The sequence below is a fragment of the Neophocaena asiaeorientalis genome, unplaced genomic scaffold (assembly GCF_003031525.2).
Source record: "Neophocaena asiaeorientalis asiaeorientalis breed wild unplaced genomic scaffold, Neophocaena_asiaeorientalis_V1.1 scaffold49, whole genome shotgun sequence".
Taxonomy (NCBI): domain Eukaryota; kingdom Metazoa; phylum Chordata; class Mammalia; order Artiodactyla; family Phocoenidae; genus Neophocaena; species Neophocaena asiaeorientalis.
This window is the reverse complement of record NW_020172456.1, coordinates 4236778-4251818: the sequence shown is the minus strand read 5'-3', so window position 1 is coordinate 4251818 and position 15041 is coordinate 4236778. Positions and strand designations below refer to the sequence as shown.

Below are 15041 nucleotides of genomic sequence, written 5' to 3'. Positions count from 1 at the left end.
CAATAAATGCTGGCTGACTGACTAACTTATTGAGTAAATAAATGGAGGCTTCATGCTTTAGATCACCTTAGGTCTTTTAAGTGCTTAAAATACATTTCATTGCAAAGAATACCAATTGCATTGAGGTGCAGTTATCAGGATTTTTTAAAAAACCAAGCTTGTGGTATAGTAATATGTACGTTTTTATTAACACATTAAATAACAAGATCATTCATTTAAAACATGAGAAAGTTAGATTTTATTTTCTAAAGACAGCAACATGAAGACTGTTTTTGCTTAGTTTGCATAAGACCATCATACTTGGGTGGTCTTTGATTAACAATTAAAAGTGGGGAATACCAAGAAACATAGATGTCTGGATCACCACTGTGAAATGTTACCATTTGGTAGCTGAATGATTGCTTGAGAGTGGAGAGTTGCCAAATTGTTTTCCATCCTCATCACACCAGATGAGAAGACTGTAATCGCAGGTGATCTAGTGGCAATTTTAATAACTACCATAACTTATAAGCAGTGATAAATGTCAGTGATATTTTGAGATGTCTGCAACAACTGTAATTTGGTATAATAAAATCTGTAATTTCAGATAGAGTCAAAAACACAGGTAATACTATTATTATTGTGTTTGGTGCCTGTATTCGTAATTGAGAAGCATTAAATTTCTAGTAGAAGTTAGTGAAAATACAGGTGTCATTCCACCTTCCCCCCGCCCTCCCCATCCAAATTCACAGACCTTATGGCTCCTCTTCCTTTTAAACTCCTGCTGTTGAGTTTTGATTGTTAATGTTCCATCAGCTCATGTCTATCAGATACTTGTTTTATACATTAGGAATCTTAAGTGAATCTTGTTCACACCTGGAACAACGTGCTTACATTTTTAAAGTTTTGGAAGTTACAGGGTCTTAAATCATCTAAGGATGTTGACTTGATCCAAAGATATATATCCATGGATATCTGCTAGATCTGCTCAGAACCCTGGGCTGTATTAAAGTATCGATGCCGTGCAGTCCTGGACATTAGAGCTAGAAACTGTCCAGGCATCCTTGTTTTGCATGGCATTATTTCAAATAGTAAATGTAAAGGGCCTCTTTTTCTGTATTTTGTTTGGGGTTCCCAAATATAAATTTATATAGAGATGTGGAAACGTTAATTTGATGTAAGGTTTCTTTAGTCACTAAAAAAAATATTTAATTCTTATTGTAAAAGCTGGCTTTAGATCAGTTACAAAGATCATCAACAAATGATTATGTAGTGAGTGCTACAGTTCAGTGAAAGAATACATCACTGTGGGCTGGAGGAGCTAAGGAAGGCTCCAAGGAGGTGGTGAGGTGAGCTGGGCTTTAGAGAGTGGGATTAAATGAACAGAGAGAAGTGGGGAAGGCATTTCCAGCAGGGACATTGGTATGAATGAGGCACCGGGGCTTTGAGTTATGTAGGCTGGATCCCAGGAGTGAATAATATCTATTCCACATGAAATTGCTTCTTAAAAACCAAAACGTTCTTAGGCTTTCAGTAAAGTAAACCATAAAACTGGTCTACTTTGGTTATTAGTCATCCAAGTTTTTTGTTCTTTTATGTCTGTAAAAGCATAATTCCTTAAAATGTACCAGTTTCTGGTGTAAATGAAAATTTAAAGTCCCAATTTTCAGCTTCCTAATCATTTTGAATCTTTTTCCTTTAGCACCACCTGGTGGGAGCATGCTTTTAATGACAATGCAACGTCTGCCTTAAGTGTGTTTGGGTCGACCTTACTGAACTAATGATTTGTCTACTACGTCTTTTCTCTTTTCAGAGGTTGTAAGTGAAAAGATTCTGTGTCAGAGATTTGGCTTTCTATAGATAGTACGGTTAAGGGCTTGGCTCTTCTCAGCTGTGTATGTTTATTGTGTTCCTGACTCTTGTCAGGCATTTTTACCTTTTATCTGTAATCCATTGTTTGTAAGTGCAAAGGCACAGTGGTGCCAGTTTGCAGCTAGAGATGGATTGACAAGCAACTTTCGATAGTTTCCAGAGTTTCTGTCTAAGACTTGATAGTTTAGGCTGCCTAATTTTTCCTCTGTCCTCTGACTTAGAAATATAGTGAAAAAAATTCAAGTTGGAAGAGAGCATAGGAATCATCTGGCCCTATACCCACATTTTACAGGCGTTTAAGATTAAAAAGCAAGCAAACCACACACACAAAATCCTTCTTGCACCCTATAAACACCAATTTCTCACAAATGGGCACTGTCACCCAAGTCAAATTGCAAGAAAAATAAGCACCCACATTCCATTTCTAGAAACCAGGAAATGAACTAGGTATGGTGTTCTCTGCTCCTCAATAAAGCTCTTGGCAGCTCATCCCAAGTCTAAAGGCTGCCTCACCTCTAAGATTGGTAGCCTGGCAGCCTGTGCATTCAAAGCATGGATCTGTTTAAACCTGTATTGGGAGGGTCTAACTTGGCCCTGAGGTTTGTGGTATGGCCTTTGTTAAGGAGTGTGGTCATGTGAGTTTTTGAGAGCAGCCTGAATCTTGGCTAAATGGATCTTATTCCATAAAAGGAATTGATTAATTTCAGTTCCCAAAGGGTTGAGTTTAAGGTGTTTATACAAAAAAATCACTGAAATGTGTGATGAGGGAGATGGAAGGGTGGAAAGAGCACAGACACTTGGGTTCTAATACCTGTTCCTTTGCTTAACCAGCTGTATGACCTTAAGCAAACTGCTCGACCTCTCTGAACACTTTTTCTTCAGTTCATAGTGCAGGCAAGAGGATTAAGTGAGATAAGATGTGAAAGCTTTTAGTGTAATTCCTGACACATAGTAGGGACTCAGGTCATTTCTTTCCTACCTTCACGCACTGAGGCAGTTGGAGATTTTTCTCATCTGTGAATAAATACACATCTGTCTGAGATTGATTAAACAGAGATTTCTGGAAGATAGGAAGAGAATAAAGTCAGAGGTCCTTTTCTGGAGGAAAACATTGTTCCGTTTGGTATAGGCTTCCTTTAAAATATGTGGTTTTAATGAGGGTACTTGTATTAATTTAGGGTTCCTAGCTCAGAATCTTAGGATGGATCATCAAATTGGCTTAAAAAGGGACTATAGGGTATAAAAGTGGTCTGTCAATTATTGTGACTGTGTTAGTTAGGATTCTTATTTGTGCCAGGGACTAAGACATAAATTGTCCTAAATAATAAAGGGAATTTATGAACTCATATTTAGGAAAGACTTGATTCTGCAACTGCACGTTTACCACTCAGGATCTCATTTCTCTTGTTCTTTCAGTCAGGCTCCCGCAGACTTTCTCCTTTACCAACAGCTCCAGGCTCTTCTTCCAAGGTCACAAAATGACACTTGTACTTCCAGACCTCATTCTCTTTTTTTTTTTTTTTTTTTTTTTTTTGTGGTACGCGGGCCTCTCACTGTTGTGGCCTCTCCCGTTGCGGAGCACAGGCTCCAGACGCGCAGGCTCAGCGGCCATGGCTCACGGGCCCAGATGCTCCGCAGCACGTGGGATCTTCCCGGACCGGGGCACGAACCCGTGTCCCCCGCATCGGCAGGCAGACCCTCAACCACTGCGCCACCAGGGAAGCCCGACCTCATTCTCTTACACCATCAAGGGGAGGAGGCCATTTCTCCTGCAACTGCTACAGAAGAGAAAGCATTGCTTTCTTAGAGGGTCACATGACATATCTCCTGACACACTGGCTCCAGCTGGTTTATGTCCTCATCCCTGAACCAGTAACTATAACTGGGGGATGGAAAACCCTGATTGGCTAAAGCCAGTCAAGACCCATCCCTACAGCAGGAACGGAGTTAATCTTAAACAGACCATCTGACTAAGAATGGAAGATGAATGGTTTCCCATAGGACATTTGGGATGCTTGTTCCAGAAGAAGGGGAAAGGTGCTAAGCAGCAAACCACAGTGATCTGCTTCAGTTGTTAATTCAGATTTTGAGCTGTAAATTCATAAAGTCTTTTATTACGGTTGTAGAGATCATCCATGTATCATGTGGACTGGAGGCCACAGGAGAATTCCAGTTTTGGTATTCCATGCTGAGGCTATTCTGACAAAGGACAACAATGTTCGAGTAATTGGAGGTAGGTATGAGCTTCCCCACTGAGGGAAGGGCTGGGCATGGCCCTGATAGCCTCATCTTACAGAAAGTGATAACCATATTTAGTTAGGGAAAGGGCCTTGGTCATGAGAATATTCTGTTGATATTTTTATACTTGAACGGATTATTTGTGATTTCTTAAATTGTTTTCTGCATATTAAATTATTTTTCCTCTTTTCTTTTTGAATTACGTGTACATGTGTTTATTTTTTTGTTTTCTTCTTCCAGTTTTATAGAGAGATCATTGACATACACCACTGTACAAGTTTAAGGTGTACAGCATAGTGATTTAACTTACATATATCATGAAATGATCATCACAATAAGTTTAATGATACTGTTTTTTATAATTACGGTAAAATACACATAACAAAATTTACTGTTTTTACCATTTTAAAGTATACAACTCAGTGGCATTTAGTACATTCACAGTATTGTGCAACCATCACCACTATCTAGTTTCAGAACATTTTCATCTAAAAGTAAACCCTGTACCCATTAAGCAGTCACTCCCCAACCCCCTTATCCCAGCTCCTGGCAACCACTAAGCTTTCTGTCTCTATGGCTTTACCTAATCTGGATATTTCATATAAATGGACTCATACAATACATAGCCTTTTGTGTCTGGCTTCTTACACTTAGCATAATGTTTTCAAGGTTCATCCATGTTTTAGCATATGTCAATACTTCATTCCTTTTTGCGGCTGAATAACATCCCATTGTATGGGTATACCACATTTTGTTTATCCATTCATCGGTTGATGGATAAGTGTTTCCAGCTTTTGGCTCTTGTAAATAGTGCTGCTATGAACATTCATGCACAAGTTTTTGTTTGAACACCTGTTCTTAGTTCTTTTGGGTATATACCTAGGAATGGAATTGCTAAGTTGTATGGTAATTCTATGTTTAACTTATTAAGGAACTGCCGAAGGATTTTCCACAGTGACTGCACAATGTTATGTTCCCACCAACAATATATGAGAGTTGAAATTTCTCCATATCCTCAGTAACATTCGTTGTTTTCTGTTTTTTAGAATATAGCTATACTAATGGGTGTGAAGTGGTATCTTATTGTGGTTATGATTTGCATTTTCCTAATGATTAATGACATTGAGCAGCTTTTCATGTTCCTTTTGGCCATTTATATTATCTCCTTTAGAGAAATGTCTGTCAAGGTTTTTGCCTATTTTTTAATCGGGTTGCTTATCTTTTTGTTGTTGAGTTGTAAGGGTTCTTTATATATTCTGGATACTAGACCCTTATCAGAGAAATGATTTCCAAATATTTTTTCCTCTGTGGTTTGTCTTTTCATGCTCTTGATAGTGTTCTTTCATGGGGAAAAGTTTTTCATTTTGATGATGTTCCATTTATCTACTTTTTCTCTTGTTGCTTATGCTTTTGGTGTCATATCTAAGAAACCATTGCCTAACCCAAAGTCATGATCCCTATGCTTTCCTCTAAGAGCTTTATAGTTTAAGCTCTTAAATTTAGAGCTAGATGGTCTTTGTTCCATTTTGAGTTAATTTTTTTATATAGTGTGAGATAAGGGTCCACCTTCATTCTTTTACATGTGGATATCCAGTTGCCCCAGCATGATTAGTTGAAGAGACTATTCTTTCCTTACTGAATAATCTTGGCACTATTGTTGAAAATCAGTAGACCATTAGATGTATGGGTTTATTTTTGGACTCTTAATAATTCTGTCAGTCTGTTTGTTTATCCTTATACCAGTGCCATATTATTTTTATTACAGTATCTTTGTACTAAGTTTTGAAATTGGGAAGTGTGAGTCCTCTAACTTTGTTCTTCATTTTCAAAATTTTTTTGCTATTCAGGGTCCTTTGCAATTCCATATGAATTTTGGGATCAGCTTTTTCATTTCTGCAAAAATGACTGTTGTGGTTTTGGTAGGGAGTACATAGAATCTGTAAATTGCTTTTGGAAGTATTGCCGTCTTAGTGTTAAGTCTTCCAGTCCGTGAACATGGGATGTCTTTCCATTTATTTAGGTCTTCTTTAATTTCTGTAGCAACGTTTTATAGTTTGCTGTGTGCAAGTCTTGTAGCTCCGTGGTTAACTTTATTCTTCAATATTTTATTCTTTTTGATGCTATTATAAATGGAATTGCTTTCTCAATTTCATTTTTGGATTGTTCATTGTCAGTGTGTAGACATACTATTGATTTTTTAAAAATAAATTTATTTTATTTTATTTATCTATTGTTTCTGGCCGCATTGGGTCTTCGTTGCTGTGCGAGGGCTTTTCTCTGGTTGCGGCGAGTGGGGGCTACTCTTCGTTGTGGTTCGCAGGCTTCTCATTGTGGTGGCTTCTCTTGTTGTGGAGCACGGGCTCTAGGCGCACCGGCTTCAGTAGTTGTGGTACGTGGGCTCAGTAGTTGTGGCTCGTGGGCTCAGTAATTGTGGCTCATGGGCTCTAGAGCACAGGATCAGTAGTTGTGGCTCATGGGCTTAGCTGCTCTGTGGCATGCGGGATCGTCCCAGACCAGGGCTCAAACCCATGTTCCCTGCACTGGCAGGCAGATGCTCAACCACTGTGCCACCAGGGAAGCCTTACTATTGATTTTTTGTATACTGATCCTGTATCCTGAAACCTTGCTGAACTCATTTATTAGCTCTACTAGTGTGTGTGTGTGTGTGTGTGTGTGTGTGTGTGTGTGTGTGTGTTCTTTAGGATTATCTCTATACAAGATCATGTCATCAGTAAATAGAGATTTTACTTCTTCCTCTCTAACCTGAATACCTCCCTACCTCCCTCTCTTTCTTTTTCTTCTGCTTTTTCCTAATTGCTCTGGCTAGAACTTCCAGTACAGTGTTGAATAGAAGTGAAAATGGGCATCTTTGTCTTCTTCCTGATCTTTGGGGGAAAGCTTTCTGTCTTTCACCATTCGGTATGATGTTAGCTATGGGTTTTCATAAATGCCCTTTATCATGTTGAGGAAGTTCTCTTCTATTCCTTTGTTGAGTGTTTTTATCATACAGCGGTGTTGCATTTTGTCAAATGCTTTTTCTACATGAATCGAGATGATTCTATGTTTTTTTTCCTTCATTTTATTAATGTAGTATATTACATTGATTGACTTTTGTATATTGAACCACCCTTGCATTCCTGAGATAAATCTCACTTGAGCATGGTATATAGTCCTTTTAATATGCTGCTGGATTTGGTTTGCTAGTATTTTGTTTAGGATGTTTGCATCTGTATTCATAAGGGATATCGTTCTGTAATTTTCTTTTCTTTTGATGTCTTTGTCTGGCGTTGGTATCAGGGTAATGCTGCCCTCATAGAATGAGTTCCTTCCTCCTCTTTGGAAGAGTTTGAGAAGGATTCGTGTTAATTCTTTAAACGTTCGATAGAATTCACCAGTGAAGCATCTAGTCCTTAGCTTTTCTTTGTTGGAAGGTTTTTGATTACTAGTTCAACCTCTGCTTATCTATTCTATTTTCTGTTTCTTGTTGAGTCTGTTTTGGCAGTTTGTGTGTCTCTAGGTTATTTTCCATTGCATTCAGTTTATCTAATTTTGTTGGCATACAGTTGTTCATAGTATTCTTTTATAATCCTTTTTATTTCTGTAATACAGTAGTAATGTCCCCACCTTCATTTCTGATTTTAGTAATTTGAATTTTTTCTCTTTGTTTTTAGTCTAACTAAAAGTTTGTCAATTTTGAGAATCATTTTAAAGAGCAAACTTTTTATTTTGCTTACTTTCTCTATTGTTTTTCTATTCTTAATTTCATTTATGTCCACTCCTCTTTGACTTTAAGCAGTGCTCTGAATCATGGTGTCAGCCTGTAGCTGTCTTCAAAGGTTACATACTGTGGATCCAGACTTTTGTGCGATATGGTGGAAAGGGTCTATACATGGGTTCTCAGTCAATATTTCAGATCCCAGCTTTGGCATTTACTAGCTGTGAGTCTTGTGCAATCACTTAAACTCTCTTAATCTATTTCATTATTATAAAATGGAGATAATAGCTACCTTGCAGGCATTGTAAGAATGAGATCACTTATGTTCAGCACACAGTAGGCATTCAAAACTTGTGCTGCTTACTCTATTTGTTGAACAGGATCTGCTCTACCTTGAGAAGACTTTAAGGTCTGTCCTTGCCCCATAATAAGGCAGGGTTCAAAGGACGGTGAGCACCTGCTTCTGGGATTTGAATTCTCCTCCTTCCCCAAGGGTCTCGGTGTTCTAATCCCCTCAGCAAGTTGCTAGGTTACCACTTAAAGGGACATGGTTCATTCATGTTCTCTGAAGCTGGAGTCTCTGAAGATTTACTAACATTTGCTGAGAGTCTCCCACTAAATATGATTAGAGTCAGAACATCAAAGGTGCATAAAAACAACAGAAGTAAATAATCCTCCCCCCCCACACACACTTCTTTTGGTTTCTTTGGATTCATAAAAGAATCCATGTATTCTGTGGCAATAGACCCTTCCTTTGTAGAATACCCAACATTTATTGGAAATTAGCATCCATCAATGTAATCATGCCATTATTCAAGCAATCACTATTTTCTAGAACCTCTAAGTCTTTGGATTATTTTCCTGTGCATCTTCCTGTGTTTAAGGAAGAAGCCACTAAACTTTTTTCTCAAACTCTGTTTTTTTTAATTTTCTGTATATTCCCAATTCCTTGAGGTTTAATAATTTTCTTCACCTTCCTTTATGAAAAGAACAATTTGAATGAGTTTGTTAGTTGCTACCTCAGATTTCTGAATTGTTAAACACTCTTGGTCTATTTTTTTTTTTTCTCTCTCTCTCTTAAATAGCTGACATAGATCTGCTCAGATCATAATACTGAGTTAAATCCCCTTGAGAAGTGTATCTGGGGCATTAGTTATCTTCTGTTGATCTTAGAGTGTTAGATTCCAACCTTGTTTTTTCTGTTATCTATTAAATGTTTCATTGAATTCACTGTTAATATTTTGGATACAATAAGATTTCATATGCTTTATTTGTGAAATATTCCAGGAGTATTTTTTTTTCCTCACCATATCCATGTTTTTTTTTCAAAATTGTATATACTTTGAACATATAAATGGGATTGCATTTTATTTTATTTATTTATTTTAAAGTATTTATTTATTTATTTGGTTGTGCTGGGTCTTAGTTGCAGTAGGCAGGCTCCTTAGTTGTGGCACGTGGGCTCCTTAGTTGTGGCATGCGAACTCTTAGTTGCAGCATGTGGGATCTGGTTTCCTGACCAGGGATTGAACCCGGGCCCCCTGCACTGGGAGCACAGAGACTTAACCAGTGCGCCACCAGGGAAGTCCTGGGATTGCATTTTAAGGGCAACAGATATTTTCAATTTAATCTTTTCCTAGAATGAAGTATTTTGTATTTTGCATCTGAATGTGTCAGTTTCATAAATTTGGATTTGTATAGACTAGCACTGTCCAACAGAAATATGATGTAAGCTGTATATGTAATTTTTCAGTAGCCTTATCAAAAAAATAAGCAGAAATAGGTGAAATTAATTTTAATAATATATTTTATTTAATCCAAATTATCATTTCCACTTTTACTCAGTATAAAAAAATCGTGAAGATATTTTATATCCAGTGTGTTTTGTACACTTTTAGTACATCTCCATATGGTGCAAAAATTTCATTGGAAGCATTTGGTCTGTATTTAGATTTCATAAATGTTATAGTTGAAATTGTAGTCAATTCCTATGTTCAAGTTGTTCCAAACAAGTTTTCCAATAACTGAATTGAGTATCAGTTTTAAAATTGAAAATAGAATTTATTAAAGTTAAATAAAATGAGAAATTCAGTTCCTTTGTCACACTAGTCACATTTCAAGTGCTCAAGTTACATGTGGCTAGTGACAACCGTATTCGACTGTGCACGTAAGGACCCAGTTTTCTGACAGTAAGGCAAGGATACACTGTGTTGCCATCGAAGGGGTTATTCTTGTATTCTAAAGTCAAAGGAATGTTAGTTTTATCTTCATTCTAGTTTCCCATGCTAGTTTGGACCAAACCCCTTAGGGTGCTTCTGAGCTGACAGTTAGATTATTGGTTCCTTGATTGTCTTTACTCTGCTACAGTCAGTCCTGGAACTTGCCAGGGGTCCTAGTTCTTCAGATTGTCCCCTGCGGTGCATGTGAGTTGTTGAAGAGGAAATTCTACAGTCTCATAGTGGAATTGGTGAGATGCGTGTGTGTTCAGAGGCTTAGATGTTGGGTGTTTTGCAGTTTGCTAGCAGGACCGTGCCCTGCCTCTTGTTTTTTTATGGAGGAAAACATGGCGAAGGTGGTTCTGTCATGAACAGTTGAACAGGTTCAGTTTGTAGTTGCAGTTCTCCATTTGACTCTCGCTAGGGAGAGGTAGCCCAGGCTTACCAGCTATTTCAGGAGGAGCCTAGAAATCTAGATTTTTATGTGACTTCTTCCAATTTTAAAAGGTTAGCAAATAATTCAACTTTATACTGAAAACACCACAAGGGATGGACAAACTGTCTATAGGCTGGATTTGGCTCCTGGGTTACCATTTTATAATCTCTGGTCTAATATGCGCTGGTAATCAGCATTATTGGTTGTAGGGCCATTGGACACAGAGCATGAATGCGGGTTAAAATCCCTAAAGCAGTCACAGTTGCTTTCCATCATTCCACCCTGCCTCTCTTACACTCCCCTTTTAGAACATGTTCAATGTTTCTGAGTTGGGTTATAGTTAGTTGGTTTGGATTAGAAGTAAGTGGCCAGGGACTTCCCTGGTGGCGCAGTGGTTAAGAATCCGCTGCCAATGCAGGGGACATGGGTTCGAGACCTGTTCTGGGAAGATCCCACGTGCCGCGGAGCAACTAAGCCCGTGCGCCACAGCTACTGAGCCTGCACTCTAGAGCCCCCAACCCACAATTACTGAGCCTGCAAGCCACAGCTACTGAGCCTGCATGCCACAGCTACTGAGCCTGCATGCCACAGCTACTGAAGCCCATGCGCTTAGAGCCCGTGCTCCTCAACAAGAGAAGCCACCGCAATGAGAAGCCCGCGCACCGCAACGAAGAGTAGCCCCTACTCGCCTCAACCAGAGAAAGCCTGCACGCAGCAAGGAAGACCCATCACAGCCAAAAATAAATAAATCAATAAATTTATTTTAAAAAAAAGAAGTAGGTGGTCACTGCTTACATACCATGAGAATCAGGTCTGCCATTGAGCATAGTGATGACTGCATTTTACTTCTATATTAGGAGAAGTAGGAGAAAGAGTATTAATAGCATTTTTATTTTTTAACTTGCTATATAAAATGTATAATTTACTGTGTATTATACTATGTATTTATATATGTATTAGTAGCTATTTTACTATGTGTTTACTGTTTTACTGTATGAAATTATTTTTCTATGTATCAGCAAGCTTTCTTTTTTCGGGGGTCTGCACCGTGCAGCTTGCAGGATCTTAGTTTCCCAACCAGGGATTGAACACAGGCCACAGCAGTGAAAACACCGAGTCCTAACCACCGGACAGCCAGGGAATTCGCATATCAGCAAGCTTTCCTATTCTAAAAGCTCTACATGTATTAACTGATTTAGTGCTTTTAACTACCCTGTGAGATAAGTACCTTTGTTATCAACCCCATTTTATAGGTGAGGAAATTGAGCATAGTGAAATTAAGTAACTTATTTAAGACAGCAGGCAGGAAGTAGTAGAGCCAGGGTTTGAACCCCGGCAGTTCAACTCCAGAGACATACTCTTTCTTTTATTATTCTCCTCCTCCCCCAGTCCCCACATAATCATTCTCTATTTTTCCACACACCTGACCGATCATCTTCTCTGTGGCCTGGGGCAAGCACTGCAGAACAGTCAGAGAATCGGGTGCAGTCCTGGTCCCCAGCAGTTGATGAGGCTTTGGCTTTTTTATGTACAAAAATGGAGCTGTCAGTGATCAGTTATCACAATGAAAAAGACCTGGTTTTCTTTTAGTTTTCTGAACATTTTATTTAAAGAAATAAAAAAACCATCTGGCAAGTTATAAGTATAGTGCAATGAATTCATGTATACTATTTCCTTGCTTTCACCCGTTATTAACATTTTGCCATGTTTGCTTTACCTTCTTTCTCTCTCGGAACCATTTGAAAATTAGTTCACATACTTCAGACCTAAATACCTTATTCAACATGTTTATCCTAAGAACAAGGGCATCCTCTCTATAACCACAGTACACTGATGACACTCAGGAAATCTGTCATTGCTAAAACACTCTTATCTAATATACAGTCCCTGCCCAGATTTCCTCAGTTGTTCCAATTTTGTCCTTTATCTTTATTTTTTTCTTTCAAATCCAGAATCCAATCAGAGATTGCATTTAGTTGTCATATTTCTTTAGTCTCATTTATATCTACAACCATTTACTGGATTTTTTTTTTTTTTGGTCTTTCGTAACATTGGCATTTTTAAAGATTCCAGACTAGTTGCTTTGCAGATGTCCTTAAGTTTGGGCTTGTCAGATTGATTCCACATGTTTAGATTAAAAAGGTTGAAAAAGGTTAAAAAGAATAAAAGTTGACAAAAATTTGTAGGAATATCATTTAATGAAGTCATGTCCTCAGTGTATCACATTAGAAATCATGTGATGTCATTATATTGCATTACTGGTGATGACAAGTTTGACCATTTGGTTAAGATAGTGTTTACCAGATTGCTTCATTGTACAGGTACCCTTCTCCTTTGTTAAAAGCATTCTCTGGGATGATATTTTGAGATGTATGAATATCCTGTTCTCCAGTAGTCTCTGACTGTTGGAATTCATTGATTCTTGTCTGAATCACTTACTATTGCAGTTTTTGTAAAATGGTGATTTTCTATTTCAGTTTTTCCTTCTACATTTATTAGCTGGCTTTTCTGTAAAGAAGAGCTTTCCCTTCTATGCGAAAGTTAATAGTCTCCCAAAGATGTCTACCTCCTAATCCCCAGAACCTGTGAAAATGTTACCTGACTTAGCCAAGCGGAATTGAGGTCATAGATGGAATTAAGGTTGCTAATCAGCTAACCCTTAAGATAAGGAGATTCTTCAAGTGGGCCCAATGTAATTACAGGAGTCCTTTAAAATAGAAGGAGACAGAAGAAGACTCAGACTGTTGCAGTGTGAGAAGGACTAGACCTGTCATTGCTGGCTTTGAAGATAGAAGAAGAATAGGGGCAGCCTCTAGAAGATGGAAAAGGAAACAAAGTGGACCCTACCCAGAGCCTATAGAAAGGAACGCAGTCCTGCCAATGCCTTGATGACACTTGTATCGTACTTCTGACCTAGAAAACCAGTAGTATACCTTCTCACTTTCTTAGCAGTGTGGATTCATGGGTTGTTTTCTTTCTTATAAGTGAGTTAAAATCTTTTTCTGTCAGTATTCATTTTTATATTCAGATTTCCTCAAATTTGGCCTTGAGGAGCCCCTTCAAGATCCTTGTGCCAAAAAAAAAAAAAAAGGTCTTCCCTGGTGGCGCAGTGGTTGAGAGTCTGCCTGCCGATGCAGGGGACGCGGGTTCGTGCCCCAGTCCGGGAAGATCCCGCGTGCCGCGGAGCGGCTCGGCCCGTGAGCCATGGCTGCTGAGCCTGCGTGTCCGGAGCCTGTGCTCCGCAAAGGGAGAGGCCGCAGCAGTGAAAAAAAAAAAAAAGATCCTTGTGACATGTTCTCAATCCTTGTGACTGTCCTCTTTTTTGGCATAGCAAGCTATTCCACACCTATCTTGTACTTTCCTTCCCCAACTTGGAATCAGAACACAAACTCCTTTTTTTATATCTTATTAGATTTATTATGTTCATATATCTCCAAAGATTGAATGTGTCCTGGATTGAGCTGTCTTACAGTCTTAATGAATATACAGTTGAGCATAAGAATAAATTAAAATTTTTATAAATAATAAACATAAAAGTAAAAAAAAATCCATTTCTTCATAATATGAATTGAGCGTTTACAAAACTAATTGGTTCATTTATCCATGGTTGAATATTGCTTATTGCTGGAATGAAACAGAGTTCAGCTGATTTCTCTTTCTATTGATTGTTTTTATAGAGGTAAGATTTAGGAAACCTTAGAACACAAACTCTTGAGCAGTGTACTGTGCTGCTGCTTACATTAAACTTTGCACTGTTTTTCTTATAAAAATATTGCAAAGACAACATAATAGTGATTGACCATTGGGAAAACCTTGTAACTGGGCTTTAAAGTTTGCCGCAAGAATGAGAAGTATGGAGTGTCTGGCCTTATCATTCCAGTCCTCCTGTGTCTGCTTGGCATGGTGTTTCTGCCAGGGCTGGGCAAGTAGCAGCAGGAATTTATGAATATTTTCACATAGAGTTATAAAAAGAAATGCTTATCTTTGACTGTAGAGGCTGAATTTTGTTCCGGAGCCTGTCCATAAGTTTCTGTATTATACTCACTCAGAAATGGTTCAGTATGCAGTCCTTTAAAAAAATCGTTCTGTAGAATTCTTAGCTAACAGTTTATAGTGATGCATAGAAAGAGATTGAATGTAATGCGCCAGAGAAAACTTTAGTCTTTGGGGCTATATAGAAACCTCATGTGATTACAGACATTCCTCTTAGACAGGGGTCACAAGCACAGAATGCCCTCAGGGGCCTGGCAGGAGATAAGAATGAGTGAAGCAGGTCAGGTGGGGACGGTGCTGAACTGGACAGCGCAGGCCTGTCCTGCAGGGAGCACTTGCACTTCTCTGGTTGACTCTTGCCTTGCCAGAGAGAGAGCCCAGGGTTGCCAGGGTTTTCAAGAGAAGTCCAGAAATCTAGATTTTTTTTTTTTTTTGCGGTACGAGGGCCTCTCACTGCTGCGGCCTCTCCCGTTGCGGAGCACAGGCTCTGGACGTGCAGGTTCGAACCTGTCCGTGTCCCCTGCATTGGCAGGCGGACTCCCAACCACTGCGCCACCAGGGAAGCCCCCAGAAATCTAGATTTTTATATGAA

At 38.7% G+C, this 15041-nt stretch overlaps 1 protein-coding gene across 1 annotated transcript in view; it reads left to right on the top strand.

Annotated features, from left to right (window-relative positions):
• The window catches only part of TTLL5 (tubulin tyrosine ligase like 5), a 306995-nt gene that overhangs the window by 3844 nt on the left and 288110 nt on the right, over window positions 1-15041 (top strand). Inside the window, exon 3 of the mRNA XM_024737788.1 lies at window positions 3978-4084. Within this exon, the coding sequence (XP_024593556.1) occupies window positions 3978-4084 (107 nt within the window). The remainder of the gene's footprint in view (window positions 1-3977; window positions 4085-15041) is intronic.